At 38.2% G+C, this 19,239-nt stretch overlaps 1 protein-coding gene across 1 annotated transcript in view; it reads right to left on the bottom strand.

Annotated features, from left to right (window-relative positions):
* Positions 1-19,239, bottom strand: part of si:dkey-215k6.1 (transmembrane protein 132C) — a 224,004-nt gene that overhangs the window by 10,780 nt on the left and 193,985 nt on the right. The window contains exon 7 of the mRNA XM_019263743.2: positions 3,740-3,945. Within this exon, the coding sequence (XP_019119288.2) occupies positions 3,740-3,945 (206 nt within the window). The remainder of the gene's footprint in view (positions 1-3,739; positions 3,946-19,239) is intronic.

Genomic DNA, 19,239 nt, shown 5'->3' on the forward strand with positions numbered 1-19,239 from the left:
TTATTAAACAGTACACTTAAACCATTGTAATTTGTCTTGTCTTCCCTTGTGAATGGAGTTCCATTTCAGCTACATCTGTAAGGTCCCATACTGATGTAGCTGTTTTCCCAAATTCAAACTATACTTTACGTTTAAAGCAATGATTAAAAGGAAGCTCATAAGTTCCAATATGTGCTTAATGTGTTGTCTTAAGAGAGATAAGCAGTTAGGCTGGACACAAAATTAATTTCTACAAGATTTTATTTTTACCTATAGCTGGAGAAACTAGACTCGAAAGCAAACTTTCTAGAAGAGGTTCGTCGACTAAAACATATTGTGTATTTGAAAAGATATCTTTGCTACAGCGAGTGCTTTCTGATTCCAGCACAGCAATGAAACAGCTTTTGTCATTTGACATTCAAAAATGTATCTTTACTGGGTTGTATGTTCTATGCAGATGACACACCACTCTATGTATTATTGTATTGTATACTCCATGCTGAATGCTATCAGTATATAGACAACATAAAACCTGCCTGAGTGAAATGGGGAAACATATTAAATTCTAGTTTTTAGTTTAACCTTTACTTATACTTCTGATATTATGTTGTTGGTATATTGTTATTGTGTATTTGTTATTTGCTATATTTATTGTTCTTTTTATTACAAACACAAATAAACTTCAAATGATGTGGGATTGGCGTTTCATGACTTTATTTCTGTCAACAGCACCTATATTTCAAAAGACAGTTGCAGTGCCACTCAACCAGCCTCATAACATAGTTTTTAAATAACCTTTTATTACGTTATCTTGTTCAAATACTAAAAATGAAGCGGTACAATTATGCAACAAATATCTGCACTGATTTAATTTGCACTTTGTCATCTCTTTTGTCATTTTTTTCCCATTTGTTGCCACTGTGCAATGCTCCTAATAAAGCACGATTTGTGTTAAAAACTAAACAATTTAAAAATATTCACATATAAAATTTGAAATATATCAAATCAGTATATATACTTGGTGTGATTTCACTGCCTAGGAGGCTGAATAATAAGTAAAATGAATCTGAGAATGCTCTGAATACACTATCAGTAACAGAAAACCTTTCTCCCTCACTCCCTTGTGGAGCACCTCTATTTCTCTCTTATACCCAGACACCCTAAGAAACACACTTTTTTTCTTCTTTGCCTCCCTCTGTGTAATATCTACACAATACCACATGCAGGCAGGCATTCACACAGGAACATAAACACACACACACACACACACACACACACAAACACACACACACACATGCACGCACACACACACACACAAAACTACATCTGTGTCCTATAACTGTCCCGGAGTGTGAAACCAAGGTAATATTACAAGAATTCTCTTTCCATTTACCAGTGCCCCAGTTGCAAGTGTTTGTGTGAGAGTGTGTGCCTAATAGTAGCTGTGTTTCACTCTGTGAGATAGTGGTTAGAGGAGAAAAGAGGTGCATGTGTATCTGTTTGTGTCTCTGGGTGGGAACAGGTTGGTGGCTATCTGAGCAGAAATTGGTGAAATTGAAAAATAGGCCCAGCAGAGCAAAATGGAAAGGCGGCAAGGTGGGGAACACACACAGATAACCATGCACACACACTCACGCATGGCCGCATACAAGTCCAGTCAAACACAAAGTCAGAGAAGCATGCAGGCATGCATGCAAAGAGAAATGAAACACAACCATTAGGAGTATGAAGACATATCTGAGTGTGTTGCAAGTTAGTAAGCTTATATTTTATCTTCTAAAACTAAGTCTCTGAATTTGAGTTAAAGAAGAACACTGGATTCTGTGTATCCAAATGTAGCAACTGCTTGCTTACCCATCCCCTTCTCTATATTTAAGTTTCTGGCCAAGTCAATGTGCATACTGTCATAGCTCCATTCTCATAGGAAATACACAAAAGTTTAGATTTCATTTTGTTGAAAGATCTCATTAAACATAACAGTCGAGTGTGAGACTATGAGAAAGAGGAGTAGAAGTGACAGAATGTAGAAATAGAAAAAAAAGAAAATAGAAGCACAAATAAAGAAAAACATAGAAAGCAGACAACATGCATCTGCAAAGGAGGCTCCATGTTCTAAATGTTTCATTTTTTTTATTATTATTATTAATAGAAAATCTGGATCCAGTTTTAAATCTAAATACTAAGTGATAGACAATCATAAATGCTGCAATTGTTTTTTTATTTTTTTTTTCAGTAAGTGCAGTGGCTCATGAAAAACAATCTTAGCTTATAATATTAAGACATCCTTTAAGTTAAACAAACAACGTATTAAACAAAAAAGTGAATAAATAAAAATCATCTCAGCAGGAGCTAAAACTAAATGGCAAAGTAAATAGAGATGTGTAGTTTAGAAACAGTAGATTTCTATTTTCTATTCTATTTCTATTCTACATTCCTTCTTTTGATATCTACATATGTGTGTATTGTTAGGCCTTCGCCCTCCTTCCCTCCCTACACACGAGAAGCATACATATACACAAACACATTAAAAAACAAACTAAAACAACAACAACAACAACAACAAAAAACTGACACTCACACACCCATTTGCGCTCTCTCCCTTTTGAGTGAACTTGTGTGTGTATGGGTGTGTGTGTTTAAGTGACTGAATGCTTCATTCAGTGGGAATGACGCTAAAGCCATAATAGTTGTCATCAGTACAGCCAGCGAGGCCTTGACCTCATAGGAAATCATAGACTGGCTGGAACAATATGTGCTCTCAACTGCTCCATTCAATAAGCACTATATCACACATGCACACACGAGCACAAACACATGCATACACACGCACAAACAAAAAGAATCACGCTCACAAAATCCAAGACACACATTCACATTCACACAATTTCCTTGGTTTATTCTCTATTTTCTCTCAGTCACAAAGAAACATCATAAATCAAATTAGATCAAACTTTTACAGTCTCCTTGTATTCTGTTGTTAGGATTGAGGCTTTGTCTCTTGCACTGTTTGTATATGTCCATGTGTGTGTGCTTCTGGACACCTCCTACTAGTCAGCTTATCCCCTGACCAGTACAAAAGAATCAACTCAACCACCCAGAATCTGCCAGATCCTTCAGTCTCTCAAGTGGTAACTGATTCTATCACCGAAAAAACTGCTATGTGTGATCAACCAGTTGCTAACGCTGCTTTTCCTGTCTCAGAACAGCGACCCTACTATCTAAAATACAGCACACCCACCTTTGTTTTATAAACAGTTCAAATAATTCTGGTCTTGCGGCTTGTGTTTGCATATTGGATCACGTACTGAAACTCAGTACTTTTGCTGAAGAAACAATATGCATTGAATGCTTTAATGAATAACAAGTGCATGGACCAAAGCACGAGCTGTTCTCTTGCAAACATCATGTGCAAGACTAATAAATTAGCTAGGATGATATGTGGACTAATATTAGCTTATTGCAGATATATTAGTATTGGAGTACAGTATATGTCTGCTGATGAATACAAACAGAAAACAACTGCCATCCAAAACAACTCATAATCTAGTACTGGATTGGCTCTACTGTGGACTGCAGCCAAAAATAGCTGGTCATTTCAGGAGGACTAACCACTGGGAGCTGTAGATGATACCAGAAGATGATCGCTTACTGATTTTTAAAATCAATCAGTTAGTTTAATATAAAATGCAAACTGATATTTATGCTCACACCCAGTGGGGTATCACCCAATTGTTCTCTTAAAGTCTATCAGGTAATTTACCTTTTGTTAGTGATGATTGGTACCCTCCAGCCTTTAACCTGGCTGAGCTCAGTATCTGACACGTCTATCTGCAGAGGTAGCTTGGGCACCCAGACATTGAGCAGCAGCTGAGCAGAAAGGTGCAGGTAGGTGAAGTTGACTGCCAAAGACTGCCGGCCACGCATTTCTTTACCATTCACCAAAACCTGGTCACAGCTTGGGGTAACCTGAAAAGAGCAAAAGAGGAGGGAATTAGTTTGGTTGAGTTTGGGACAGTGTTCATGCTGAGCCTGACACGTCTGACCTCAAACAGACTTGACTCAGTGATTTTCACAGAAACAGATGCAGCCGCTGTTGCATTCCTTAAGCACAGCCTGGAGCGAGTGTTCATCAGAACATTCATGCTCTTGCAGCAAGTCAGATATTTTGTAACTGATTACTTACATTTTTATTCATCTTGTTAAGCACTTTGGAATACTTTTTGTTTTACAATGTGCCCTATAAAGAAAGGTTAATAATATGCTTCTGTAGCTTTTAACTGCTACATTGTGGCATTTTGGGTTTGTGAATACCCAGAGAGCTCTTGTCACCTCCACCAATCTGACGCATTTGATTAAAAGTGCAACATGGAACATTCTAAAACCAGTTAATCATATTAATTTTGAGACACTACTGTAATTACCTTGAAGACATAAGAACACCCACGGGAATAATGGAAACCTTTACACTGCATTTTAAATTGTGTGCCAATGGATGGAGGAGAGCTGTTGTAAAAAATGAGGAGGGCTGGAGGGCAAAAAGAAACACTATGAAAAATATAGTCTTGCTTTCACAGCACTGATATAAGTTAGAGACTAAGTCACCAGTGACCAGAACCCTGGTCTCATTGATACTCTCATATATGGAATAACAAATATCAATCACATGACATTTTAAAGCTTTAAAAAAATGTACTGTATTGTTAATGTGTAATCCTTAAGTAGGATTTTGAACATATGGTTTGTATGGCAGCATTTTTACATTGTTGCAAGTACTTTGACTTAAATGTACTCCAAGGAGACACAAAGAAGACTATCAGTGAGAACATCAGCTATTTCTGTATAGTAATGCCACCAGGTCTGATTCACTCAGATAACCCTTCAAATGAAATGAGACGAGGTGATGGAAACACTACCGCGCTCTTGGCAATTGTAGCTGTTTTAGGTAAAGGATCTTCTGTTGCTGTTATGGTCTAATACATCTCATATATAACACTGTCACTGCTACCCTATAGAGTAAATAATGATTTCTCTAGACTTGACCCAGCTAAAGATTCATATTAGGACACATCAAGGAACAAATAATAATACTTTTCTCAAATGTCATATCATAACTTCCCATCCAATCATGCTATGTTAAAACAAACCGGAAATACAGATTTATTTTTACCAAAAACACCATGGACTGAAGTATAAAATCACCATGTGTTTACCTTTAGTTTTCATAGACAGTCAAGTCTGTGGAAAATGTGGAAAATGTTTCCTTAAAAGCACCATTACATGTTTTCTGTTTCTTTAATGATGGAAATGCAAATATCTACTTTTTGGACAGTATGATTCGAATGAAACTGACACGGCAACAAACAAATGTAGACACTGCATTATCATGGTTGTATTTCAGAAAGTGAACATAACCTTTACAGACAATCTGACAGGCAGAACAATGGAAAAGCCAAAGATTTCAGTCACTTTCATTTTCACCCTCCCTGCTTGTTTGACTGTGTGACTGACTGAGATGACATTTTTTGGAAAGTCATCCCACATGTTTTAGCAACAATGGATTCATGCGAGAAGGACACTAACAACCCAATGTAAGCATATCGTTATGATCTCCCATGTTGCAGTGGGAGCTATACTGTATATATACAGTATTGTATGGATGAACTTAAGTCAAAGACCTGGATGGAACAAAAATAGGTCATCTACAATTGCTGCAATTTGTGTAAACACCATTTCATTTTAATGTCAGATCTATTTTATAATGTATTCATTTCTAAATGCTTTGAAAGAAAAAAGTTAATATATTGCAAAATGCCGGCAAAAAGCATCCAACTGTACAAAAATAAAATGTATAACAAGGGTAAATATTAAATCATATCGATTGTTGTAAAACTGCATTTATTATATATTGCCTGTCATGCTGTTTCTCTCGTATCCTGCCCTCTCATTACTTTTGATTTTTTTTCCCCTACAGCCATCCATCCATTCCTGGCATAACTTCTCCTCCCCTTCGTTCTTTATCCTACACTTATCCTCCTTCATCTCTTGCTCAGTTTTATTCCTTTTTTTTATTTCTCACACCCTCTTTCATCTCTCCACGCTACACTTATCCTGCACCTCATTCTTTCTCCCCATTGCATCCTATTTCACTCACATTTAACATGCTCTGCTTTCGTCTAACTTTCTCTGTCTTTCTGTCTGATGTAGTTTGTCTGACTCCCACTGCCTGTCTGTCTCACCTTTCAATGTTTTTCCACCTCATTCCACTTTTGCAAAACTTTCTGGTTTCACATTCCATTAAGACAGCTGTTTCCAGACCAAGACTTAACGTAAAATATGTTTTATAGTTAGTGTAGTGTTCTTCTGCTTAAAAAAAAAAAAAAAAAAATCTAGAAAAATTAGAAAAGAAAAAGAAAAGCTTCATAATGGTTGTTCACAAACCAGTGGGTGATGTTACACTTACGCTTGATAACTTAATAAGCCTGGCCTTTCTTTCTGCCACCTAGAGGCTGAAAACCACGTACGCAATACGACAAAACACGTGTTTAGTAAGGGTTAATTTTTTATAGACATTGAGCAAAAATGTTGATATATTTAGTTTTTGCATCTGGTTTTGGTTGATTTAATTTGTGGTCAGACCAGATCAGGCTGACGACAGAATTTCCCCTTCCCCTGATAAACACAAACAAGCACATACAGGACGTGCACACATTTTGTGCAGTGTGACATGTTTTCAAGCTCCCTTATGAAACTCTTTGATCTCTAAAAGGGTTAACATTTCGTACAGCAGAGCTAAAGCGTTTCCTCTCTATCTCCTCTCACCTTTTTAATTTCTTTCAATTTTACTTTCTTCTCTCCACTTCTGCTACCCTAACATAAAAGGAAAGGTGCCCAACCCTTCTCCTTTCTGCTTCCTCTTTTCAATTTCTTCTTTCTCTTCTCTTCCTTTAACTTTATGTAATCTTCCCCAACATCCACTATTTCCCTGTCTTGACCTTCTCGTTTTCCTTTGTCTCTGCCTCGCCCTCCCTCTCCCATGCTGCAGACTCCCTCTTCATCTTCTTCTCTCTCTGAAACCTGATTTACCGCTTGTTAACATCAAAGGGATGTTAGACTGTTGCTGCCTGAAACTATTTCTCCAAATCATTCTTATATTCCAGGTGTAAATCAGTGTGAAAACGGCACTTGGTTACTGTTGCAAGATTTAGTTTCCAGTGAAGGTATAAGACAGCAGAAGTCAAGGGAATGCACAATGGTTCTGCTTGAACTATCACTGTAGCCATTGCCCAAGTTCATTTCGACCACAGGTTTGCTGAATGACTCCTGCTTTATGACTCCTGCTATGACTGAATTACTCAAAGGAACACTAAAAAATCAAGTTTTCGTTCATTTTGTCAACATTTGGAGAAACTTTATAGTTCAGTGACACAGGAGGTTTAAGTAAAAAAAAAAATATATCCAAGAAAGCTGATTACATGCTAATTTCTGCCATATATGCATGGTGTGTATGTGTTTTTCAAATTACAAATGAATTACTAAATAATACTATCAATGACAGCTAGGTTTTTATATTAACAGTGGATATAATGTGAAATAGGTGGCTATAACGTGAAAGCTGTCGCAACCCACAGGTATTTATCACCCGATCCTGCAGTTCATCTCAGCTATACAGAGCATTTTAGTATCTTTCAGCTCACTGTTTTGGTTTTACAGATCACAACTGCAGCATCAGCTTTGGCTACAGTAGGCTGCTGAAATCAGTGAAAAAACTCTAAAACCACACCATACTGTGCACTACCTTTTTAGCACATTATTAAGCAACATTTCACTCAGGAGACCAAAAACAATAATGGAACTTTTATTCATCAGGTGAACAGAAACATGCAAATGAATAAATGACTGTTGCTCCATATCTGTTCAGTGTGTAAAGGTGGTCAGTGCCATGATCACAGCTTTTTTTCTGCTGCCCCAAGTGGTCAAAACATTATTGTAGTAACATAAACTATACATACCTTACAGCTGCTGCAGCTGTATGAGCGCCTTGCTAAAGAGTAAAAAGGTTATATGTTGCTTTTGCCACTCACCTCTTTAAATTGTGCTGAGGCTGAAAGTTGGTTGTATATTTTTTTTAGAAATGTTCTTGCTTTTCTTGCAACTTTTTGTTTTGTTTTATTGCCTGTCTCATATTTAATTCTCATTCTATTACCCATCCTGTTTTTTGTTCAGTTCAAATTCTCCTTTAACCTCTCATAGATTCTCTTTGCTTTATTATTTGTGTGTGTGTTTGTGTGCGTGTGTGTGTGTGTGTGTGTGTGTGTGTGTGTGTGTGTCCACATGGCACAAAATCGCTCAGCCAAGTGCCAAAATAGATTCACGAGAGCTGCCAAACACATGATGTGGAGATGGCAACAGACACAGAAAGAATTAATGCATGAATACTGGTTGACATAGACATACACACACACACGCAGCTGTGGGCAAGTAATATTCATTTATCTTTTACTTATGCAAAAGTAGCTATAACACACTATGAAAATACTCAACCTATAGTACTGGAATTTAATATCAAAATTAGATGTGATGACAGAAAAGCTGGTTCAAAGGTTCGAAAATATGTCTGCCAGCAGCATTAAAGCTAATCAATTATCATGTTGTTTCACTCATTTTTTATACATACAAAAAAATCCACAAAAAGATTCGGTCTTTATGGTAAAGGAATAGTTTGACATCCACCTATTCACTACCTGATGGTAAATTAGATGATAGCAATTTAATTTATGTCTGTTAAATATAATGCTTCAGCCACCAACCAATTAATTTATCTTGGTACAAAGACTGGACACAGGTTGAAACAGCTTGACTCTCACAGGTAACAGAATCGACTTATTAGCACCTCTAAAGCGTTTTATTGATCAAGCTATCATTATTTATATCTTTTTTGTTTAATCTGTACAGAACCTGAATTGTAACTGTGATAATTAGCATTTTTACTAAGCTAGTCTAAACAACTCCTGCCAAACTATTGGCATTAACTATTCATTAAACTAAAATGTCATCTTTTTTCCTTTAAAGTAAACATCAATCCGCAGCAGTCTCTGCCTTTCTACTATTTTGGCACAAATGTACAAAGAAAACCACCTTGATGTCAGTGAAACAACTTTTCAGGATAGATGGCTTCATACATCAACCGTGTGTTCTGTTTCTGTCACAGAAGGTATAAAATTAAATTTTAATGGTTCCAGAGCAGACTGCAGCAAACACTTTTACTTTGGGCACATGGCATTTTGTCCCCATGGAGCCTGAAAGCACTTTTAAATATGAGAAACCAGTCACATTCAGTTTGGAGACAGCAGGAAACAAACATTATGTGAAGGCTTTCACTACAAAAAGCTTTATATCGTTGTGGTTAAAACAAGCCTTATAAATCTCCTAAAATAATAAACATTATTTTAGCTTTAAAATCTCAACAATATGTAATATCATTGCCTACTGTTCATTAACTTAAAATGAAAGGAGTAAAGTTAGATATTATTAGTCTAAATGAACTTCATACTAGGCCTGCTATTACTATTATATGTTGTTAATAATTGGTAAGAAGGAAAAAATATGTATCTGTATCAGAGGGCTCACACACACAGATACAGACACAGATGCAAAACCCGACAGAAACACAAACACGCACACACACAAGTGTATTGGTGTTTTTGCAAGTAAACAGCTGAGTTGGAGGTTTGAGGACACTGAAGAATGGATTTAATCTCTCTGTTTCTGAGAAAGACACAGAGAGCGAGCAGGACAAACAGGAGTGGGAACAACAGAGAAAGCAAAGCGAGAAAAAAATTGAAGAGACACAGAGAGGTAAAAGAAGAGCAAAGGAAAAGCATCGAGAAAAAGTAGCAGAGAGGAAGTAAAAGTGTGGATCTCAGCAGTTAGGACTTGTTGAAAACACAGGGGCCATAAAAACTGTCTTTACCTTCATCAGATACCGCAAACAACACCACAACAACTGTACAAACCTTCCACAGACAATTGCTGGAAACTTTCCTAACTCCTCAGCAGCAACTCAGGCACAAACAGACAAAAGGCTTCACTGTTTAAAGTATGTTTTGGTAAAAAGTAGTGGCTGAATGCAGTTCACATTTTTATAACTTTAAAAGCAAAGATGGACACACAGTCAAACATACACATACAAAGTGTGCAGAAATGTCACATAGGGAAAAACAACGGTATTTTTGGTTTTTAGTTTTTGAAAACTTAAAATGAGTCAGTGAATGTTTTTCTGCAGCTTTTTCTAAAGTGTCAAAAAGTCATAACTCTTTCTTGTCATTGTATACACACGCCCTATAAGCTATAAAAAAATGTACAAATAGTACAACAGATGCTCAGGTGCCTTCATCAGCGTAGCAGTCTGCATTTTAATTCTCTGAAATAGTACATACTTTGACTTATAATGATCTGCCTGCAGTTAAAATATGATATTATGCACGCAGGAACCTCTGACACACAGACCTCAGGCTTGTTTGAAAGAAAATGACATGTTTTATTCTTGGCCTTTGTGTTGAGGTTAATTGATGGTCATGCCTCGATATGATGTACATGAACGTGTAGCCCTTGTAACAATCCCACTTCTTACTGTGCGCCTGTCAGACCACCTGCTGCTGTTTTGGTGCTGTCCCCTAAAGGAAACTCTGCTTGTTCTTTCAATGTCAGACCTTAACAGCAACGACCCTGTTGGTTGAGTGGCTCGTGTCACATTGTACTAATTTGTTTGGACCACTTTTGCCACCAGGCATTTGTCATTACTTCACAATATATTTCAGACCACTCTTGTGACTTTATTTCTTGAATTAACGTTGTTGGTTTTTTTTTCAACTCAGAATTTTAAGCCTGTATATGTGCGTATAACCTACGCTGTGCTTCTATGTGCCTGTTAGTGTATGTTGTTGTCATATATGAAGTTATCGATCCTATCATTACGCCCTGCAGTGGGTATCAGGCTGTGCCATTACGAAACTACTGAGCCCTGTGACCGGCAACACCATCGTCAATTCCCTACCTAATGTTCTGCATCTTTAAAATGTCCTTGAATCCCTTCTACTCACCTAAATGCCCTCTTTATATTTACATTGAAATGTCTTGGGATAACTTACATTGGCTAGCTGCACTGGCTTGTAGTCCATGCTATGGACCACTCAGATGTTCTGCCATAAATGTTAAGTCTTAAAAGTGGTCTTAAAATTAGAAATTTCTCTGGAAACAGATACAGAACAGGTACATGTGCATCAGGTGGGTATCCTCTCTGTACCTGGTGTTCCATGTATAGTTGAGTTGGGTCCACAGCAAAGAGAAGATTGAACAGGATGGTCCAATGTCCAAGAACCATCCCACTCCAACAACTTGATATGGGGAGGGATTTTACAGTGGCGGTTTCATTTTTTGGAACTACTCAAAGCTTTAGCTCTTAGTGGATGAGGGGTTGTTTCTGCCATGTCAGAGCTCAAAGTGGTGCCGCAGTTAAAAGTTTTTAATAAACTGCAGCATGATGCACCCTTGCTGCTTCTTATTAAAGACTTGAACAATAACTGTGTGCTCTTTCACAACCTAAAAACCTACCCAGAGAATGAAACACAAAACAGCAGAGCAGTAACACACAGACTATGGAAAGAGGTTTTAGCGTATTACACCCCTCTTTCACCCGACTTCCTTTCTCTTCCTCAAAAACCTACTCAGAAGTCCCAAAACTCAACCACCCACTCACTCCCATTTACCAGTGATATCCCCAAGCTGAGTCATTTATTTAAATCCATATTCGTCTCCCTTCAAGCTAAGTGATCTGTCTGAATTTACAGTTACTTCCCTCTGTCTTTCGTCTATCTCTTACTGTCTCACATTTTCCCTATTAGTCTCTCTCAGATGTATATTTTCTCCCTGCAATGCAATCCATCCATCTTTCTCACTCTCAGATTTCATCTAGCAATCTTTTTCTCTGTGTGTTTCACAGTCTCCCTCCCTCTCCCTTTGCCCATTTCACTTGTTCTCTGCCTCGGGCAATCCAATCCATCTGACTTTAAGAATCATATCATCCAATCAGGGCCCACTCAGTAGACAGGGGCGGGCCCTGAGGGATAGACTAACCAACTCTCTGATGGGATTAGACTTCCCACCTGTCCGTCATTTAAGAAAACCCACACTAGGCCAATCGCCTCTGCACATAGTTTCATATGGCTGTCATTTAGGGTTCTTTTTTCTTTTCTGCAAACACACACACACACACGCACCTACACACACACACACACACGCACGCACATTAGCAGCCTTTAGCCCCATATATTATTCTGATTTGGCTTGGATAATAGACAGCTCATGGAGAGTGGTTGGAAGGTGTACACACACACACGCACGCACACACACACGCACACACACCTACACAGACACACACAGAGAGACACAAACACACACGTTAGCAGCACATCACTGGGCCTGTCATTTTGAATTTGGAAAAGGGGGGAGTAAAATGTTCTCTAATGGACATTTGCACTCTGCTTTTCTCCACAATAAAACTGTCTAATCAAAAGAGAGAGAGAGAAAGAGAGAGAGAGAGAAGGAGAGAGAGAAATAAATACAGTAATGGGGTAAAAAGAATGGATTATGAGAAGTTAAAAAGAGAAAACAGCCAGAAGGTGACATGAAAGATACAGGAAGAGAGAAGAAAAGAAAAACAGGAAGAGGAACACATGAAAGAGATATGAGCTAATGTACAAGACACAACTGCTTTCCATTTTAATTTATTAGGTGGGGTTTTTATGTTTTGGATTAGAAAAGCTGGAGGGAATTGGCCAAATTTGGGAAAGTCTTAGAAGTTATGCTAGCTTTAAATTGAAAGTCTTGGTGTTGGTATGCAAATTCAGCATGAAATTACACTGCAAACACATTTGTTAAATAAATAAGGAGCATATGTATTTACACAGGGTGGGAATATTGGTTGTAATTCAAGCACCAGGAAGGTTACAGCTAGGACTATACTCTGACAGAGCAGACTTGTAAATCATGTGGAAAAGAGTGGGAAATGCTGTGAGTTTCAAGATCTGTAATGACCAACAAATCCTCCAAATTAAATGACAGCGACAGAGTGAAACATTTTCTGAATCTATAGACAGGACAGCATGATTTATCTGCGCTGTTGATGTGACTGTATGTGTGTTTTATGATGTGCTAACACCGTGGTTAAAGCATGGCTTTATGACAACATGGAGGTTTGGGTTAGAATTTCACTTTGTTACATCAGGGGACCCCTGTTGTCATGGTTATAATAAATAGTTAGCTAAGGTTATGGGTCAAACAAATAGCAAGCTCAATGGTTCGACATTTTGTCGATATTCTTTCCACCCATCATAATTACTATGGCTACTTTACTACATGAACATGAACAAACGTTGTTTTAAGGCACTTGTTGAAACAACTGATGCTGTTGTTGGTAAGAAATGGTTCAGTTTTTTAGCATAATGCTTTAAAAGTTGGCAATCTATATGTTATGTGAACTGTACAGTAACTGTTTAGCACCGCCAGGTTATCGTTGATCCTGAGTTTGGGAGCTTTATTGTGATTGTGTAATTGTTTTATCATAAACTGAGCCTATAGAACAATAACTTGTTTAGTGCTAATCGATTTGTGAAAGCATACTATACAGCCTAATAGCAACACATCTCACTGGAAATTTGTTTGTAATTTATCGGACTATTGGCTAGAAACATTCCTATAGGGATGGAGGAGAGAGGAAGTGAGAGAGAGATGGAAAACGACCTAGATAGAGAGAATGACACAGAAACAAAGAATGGTTTAAAGAAGACAATAATGGGAAGTATAGGATACACTTACAGTTAAACCATAAAAATAAAAAAAGAACATATTTTTGTTTGTGGTATTTAACCGCTGATATAGCAAATAGCTCTGTTGTTTTTTCTGCATCCCTCCTCTTGATGATATTCTGCATTTGGGGAATATAAATTTCATGTTGCTGTAACAGTATCTGCCAGTCAGTAGAAAGAAAAACAACAACAGCAATCAAAAAATGTATAGATGGCATTTGTTTTGCAATATTAGTAAAATTCCCAAACTAAATGGCAGTCTCCACCGGGTCAAATTTCACAACCTGGTCAGATGATGCATATTCACCCTATCAGATAGAATAACCAACATGGGTTGCCATATTATCTAATACAGTAAACTCCATAATTTTTGCACAGGCCGTCCAACTCTCTCCTCTCTTCCCTCTCTCTTCAATAAGACAAAGAGAAGTAGTTTATAAAATCTCTCTTAACTTCAAAGACAACTTTTTCTCTTTGACTCTCCTGTCTTTGTCATGGAGGTCTACAGGGCTTTAGGAAAAAGCATGAGGGTTTTCTCGATGTGGGTTTGTTGCAGTTTGTGTGAGTGTGTGTCTGTGTATGTGTGTGTTGGAGGGTAGTGATGATTTCTATTTTTTTTTTTTCTAGAAAGTTCCCGGGCCTGTGTGAATTAGTATGCTTATTAGCATAGGGATATAAGTCAACACTGGCCCCAATATGTCTGTTTGTATGGCCCTATTGTGGCCTAGGTGTGTGTGTGTCTGTGGGTGTGTGTGGGTGCAAGAAATGGGTGCTTTCTTAAGTGTCTGTATTTGCTGTTTGAGTTGGACTTTTTTACTTATTTCTGACACGTTATTTAAATCATATTTAAATGAACACTACAACAGTCACTGCGGTACAATTCATGCATTCTTTATTCTTCTGTCCTGCATTAGTGCTAACAAATTTTCTCGCTTGGAACCTATACAGAAAAATTAAATTAGGTAAGTTAATATACTGTAAAAGATAACTCCACGGTGTTTGATAATGGGACGGACTTGCGGGATTTTACAAATAGCTGCTATAAAACTGTTGGAACGTTGGTAGAAGATAATAATAATGTTTAGCTGAGGTTGTTATACTTTAAGTCGTAACCAGGCCATTCCCTCATACCAAAAATATATTAATAAATCATTAAAAATGTATTGAAGAGAGCCAGTTGTTCAGTTCAGCATGCTTTGAATTATGCCACATCTACAGTAAATTACATGAGTACGTTATCCATGCAGTACAATAGTTTCTAGTTGGTATTGAATATAAAACCTGCCTTGATGCTGACTGTGGTGGCTCCTGTTTGGCTGAAAGGAAACATTCTGTGACATTCAGAGTAGATATACACTGTAGATATAAACATCTGCTTTTATTGTATTGTGCAGTGGAAATGCTGACATTACACAGTCATTACTGTAGGAAGAGCTATAGATGTTCAAGGCACAGAACTGTGTCAGTTCACAAGATAATGGTAGTGAGTCCCAAACTTCTGTTGGCTACCAAACGGCCATTTATACAAAAATAAAACCTGCCTTGAACCTTCATTTCACAGTACTTTTATTTCAAAATGACATAATGGGCAATTGCTTTAAAGATAATCAGATTATGTGTGACACAAATGTCACACAGTTGTGTACTTGAGGCATTTAAATCATCCAGGGACCGACTCAGTGGACTGAGTGTGTTCAGCTTGTTATTTGTTCAACATGGGGCTAATCATATTGGTGATTACCTGCTTGTACTGTGCCCATTTTTTTGCCCTTTCAATTTTACGCTACATAGTTTCATAACATTTAGTGAGTGAGGCTTAAGAAGATGTAAACACCAGTGGTGTAATGCTGGGTAGGCCAGACGCTCGACCTCTGTGAGAGTGGTTCAACAGCCTGGCCTTTCTAATGTTAATAGCCCTGCAGTGGAAGCCGAAGGCTGGCTGTTAACAAGAGAACGGTGCAGTGGGAAATGCAGCAATACTGCAGTTGATTCAGACAATCTCTCCATGTCTCTCGCTCTTTCTGTTTCTTTCCTCCTCTGTGTTTTCACTTCTCAACTTTTAAATAGGCTGAGTGCAAAGGGGGACTTGGTATACATGAGTAAGAAGGGCAGAGAGAAAAATGGCTGGAGAGCGAGGCAATTTAGGAGCCAGAAACAGCATCAAACTGTTAGGCATCTGATCAGGATGCCTCCCTGGGGAGCTATTCTAGGCACGTCCAACTGGGAGGAGACCCCGGGGCAGACCCACAACACACTGGAGAGATTATACATCTAGCATGAGACGGCCTCAGGATCCCCCAGGAGCAGCAGGAGGACATGGCGGGGGTAAAAGGACATCTGCGCCTCTCTGCTTTTTCCTGTAACCTCAAACTGAACTGCACAAGTGTTTAGCAATGTATCAATGGACTGATGTTTTACTGAACTTACTCTATCTTTCTTTCAACTTGTTTAAATGAACTTGTACATCTCCTTTGTCACTTTATGTGTATATGTCTCTGTGTGTATATATGCATAAACGCATGGACAAGCACAAACATATAGCCCTGTGGGAGACAGGTGCAGGTGTTTCACTTATTTGGTGGGACAGCAGATTCAGCAGTACAAACAAGCACACACACACAGACACACACACACACACAGACACACACACACACACACACACACACACACACACACACACACACACACACAGAGTAATAAGTAACCATATAAACTGGGGCTAATTAACAGTCCCTTTTTTAAAAATATATACTAGACAGTCATTTTCTAAATTAATTCCAAGTGGGGTTTTTTCTCGTTATTTTCCAGTTTCCAGTGATTCTGCAGGAAATGTTAAGTGCCACTCGTGCTGACAGCACAGCTCTGAAAGCAGCTAAACCCTTGGGTTTTTTCACAGTTTCACAATTAACAACCACAGTTCTAACATTACATACATGTGGAAATACATAGCTTCCAGTCTTTAAGAAAGGCTTTGAATAAGAAATCGTATTCCACAGGCTCTGTACTAGCCATAGCCACCAATATGCCAATGTTAGGGTTAATTTAACTTACTATGTGGTCAAATCCAGACTGTCACAGAAAACAGAGTATGTGGCTCTTTTTCCAAAGCTGCCATTTATAGCAGAGATCTGCAACCTGACCAGAGTGTGACAGAACATTCAGATTTCTGTTTTCATGTGCTATGGGTTTGGTTGGGTTGAACATTTTCTCAGGTTGTAGAGTTGTTGTTCTTTTGTTTTTGTGACGTTTAGAGGTTGAAACATTTCTGGACTTTTTGGTGTTTATTTTCACATCAGGACCATGTGGGATGCTATTTGGTGTTATTTTGGTATTTGGCTATTTTTATCAAATAAGCAACTGGTCACTGGTTTATAGTTCTGTGTAGTTCTGTGGGATAGGTGTAAGTTAATAATGCCTAACTAATACCTAATCAGAGCTAAAAGTCAAGTTCAGATGTTACTTGGTTTATCTCGAACAGAGATTGTAAAATTGTAAAATGTACATTTCATAATCTGTACTGCAGCACATTGAGGGTAATCCTACGACAAATGACAGGTCAAGCGCAGGGCAGGGCAGACCCACCCACACACACACACACACACACACACACACACACACAGAAAAACACACAGCTGTGACAGCTAGCAGCAGTTTTGTCTGTGGTGTCTGAACTGTCCATGTGTGCCAGTGACTGGGGCGCTAATGCACCGCCAGGAAACAAAATGGCTCCCCGAGGGAATGCAAAATGGATGCATGGCAACAGATGCCAAAATGTCAGGATGAGAGAGAGAAAGACAGATGGGTGCCAGCCAGTGTGAAGCGTTAATGCGGGAAGAGGGCGTCGCTGTGACAGCTGCAGCTCCCCCTGCTGACCAGAGTGAAACTCGTTGAATTAAATTCACTGAACTTTTTAAATAATTTGTGGTCAAATAAACGTAAAAGTTTCTGTTCAAGTGGTTAAAGTTGTTTTGTTGTTGTTTTCACCAGCAACAAAAAAAAGAGAGTCACGTGGGTGCAGCTTCGCTGGTCAACATAGCAGCTAATAACGAATGCACTCTTCTGCAGGCATACTGTGGCTGCTGTGAACTGCACAGTGTCCATGCCCCATGCATTATAGCTGTTTTCAGTACATCCTGAGGCCTATGTGTACAGAATGGCTTTTATTTAATGCATGGCTTTTATTTTGTAAATCCAGTGTTTGCTTTTTTTATTATTATTTGTTAAAATTGAAACTTGGTTTCCTCTCATGTACACGGAAAAAAACAGCAAGGAAAAAAACAAATACTCAAATATAGAAAGTGCTGACAGCTGACATCTAAAGGATCTTAAACATGAGGTGTCATTAAAGTAAGTAGAAATCAGCATGTCTGTTTAACATGCTAAAGAGAGGAGAGGGTTGAGGTTCTTAATTTTTTTGCATCCAATGATTGCCCTGTCTTTTTGCCAGAGTGTGTGTTTGTGTTGAGAAACAGAGTTTGGAGGTGTTACACATGGCACCACCCTACTTAAGTTATCAATACACGGATGTTTGTGTGTTTATACATTTGCAGCTGTGTATTTTAGCATGGTAATTAGCTGCTAATTAGTTATTGATTGAGGCCAGTGCATTTTATGGAGGTGAGAGGAAGAGTGTGACACGGGGCACAGCATAACACCCTTAGCCATAATTCATGCTCTGCTGCACACACACACCCTTATTTCTCCCCCTCCCCCTTAATATTTTACACTCACACCTTACTTGACTTACTCTTGCTTTCATTCATGTCTCACTCACTTTACTTGTCTCTACACAAGAGAGCTTCTTTAACTCTATCTCTCTCTTGTACTGTCTTGTTCCAACCCCAGCCTTTTATGCAATATATAATGTGGGAGTGGATCATTGTTAAAAGTGAAGAGGTTAGTGTAGACACTGATAGCATGAATTATAATTGGATTGATCCAAGAATTGAGAGTATTTCTTCATTGATAGAAGAGCAAAGAACCTTCCTAATGTTTGCCTGTGATAGACAGTGATAGACAGATAGATGGTTCATCCAATCACCTGTCAAATATTTTTTTGAAAGCACTTGCCCTTTTCCAAATAGTTTCCAATGACGACTTCCCAGATGATTCTGTGTAACAGACCATAACATGCAGTCAGCCCCATCTATGATCATACCATGTGAAAATGTTTTATATAGTTGGTATCCCACTGCAAACTCTTTTTTAAAATCGAATTTCCTATATAACAAAATAGCATACTGCTTACTGAATGATGCCCTTTCTTTTGGCTCATCATAATTTTTGGAAATATTTGTGTAGTGAAATGACTGACCTCAAACTGAAACGTGGGCTGGCAGTTGGATCTTGGTGAAGGTGAAAGTAATATGCAGCCACAATGTATCTAATTCAACAATAT

The sequence above is a fragment of the Larimichthys crocea genome, chromosome III, assembly GCF_000972845.2.
Source record: "Larimichthys crocea isolate SSNF chromosome III, L_crocea_2.0, whole genome shotgun sequence".
Classification (NCBI taxonomy): domain Eukaryota; kingdom Metazoa; phylum Chordata; class Actinopteri; family Sciaenidae; genus Larimichthys; species Larimichthys crocea.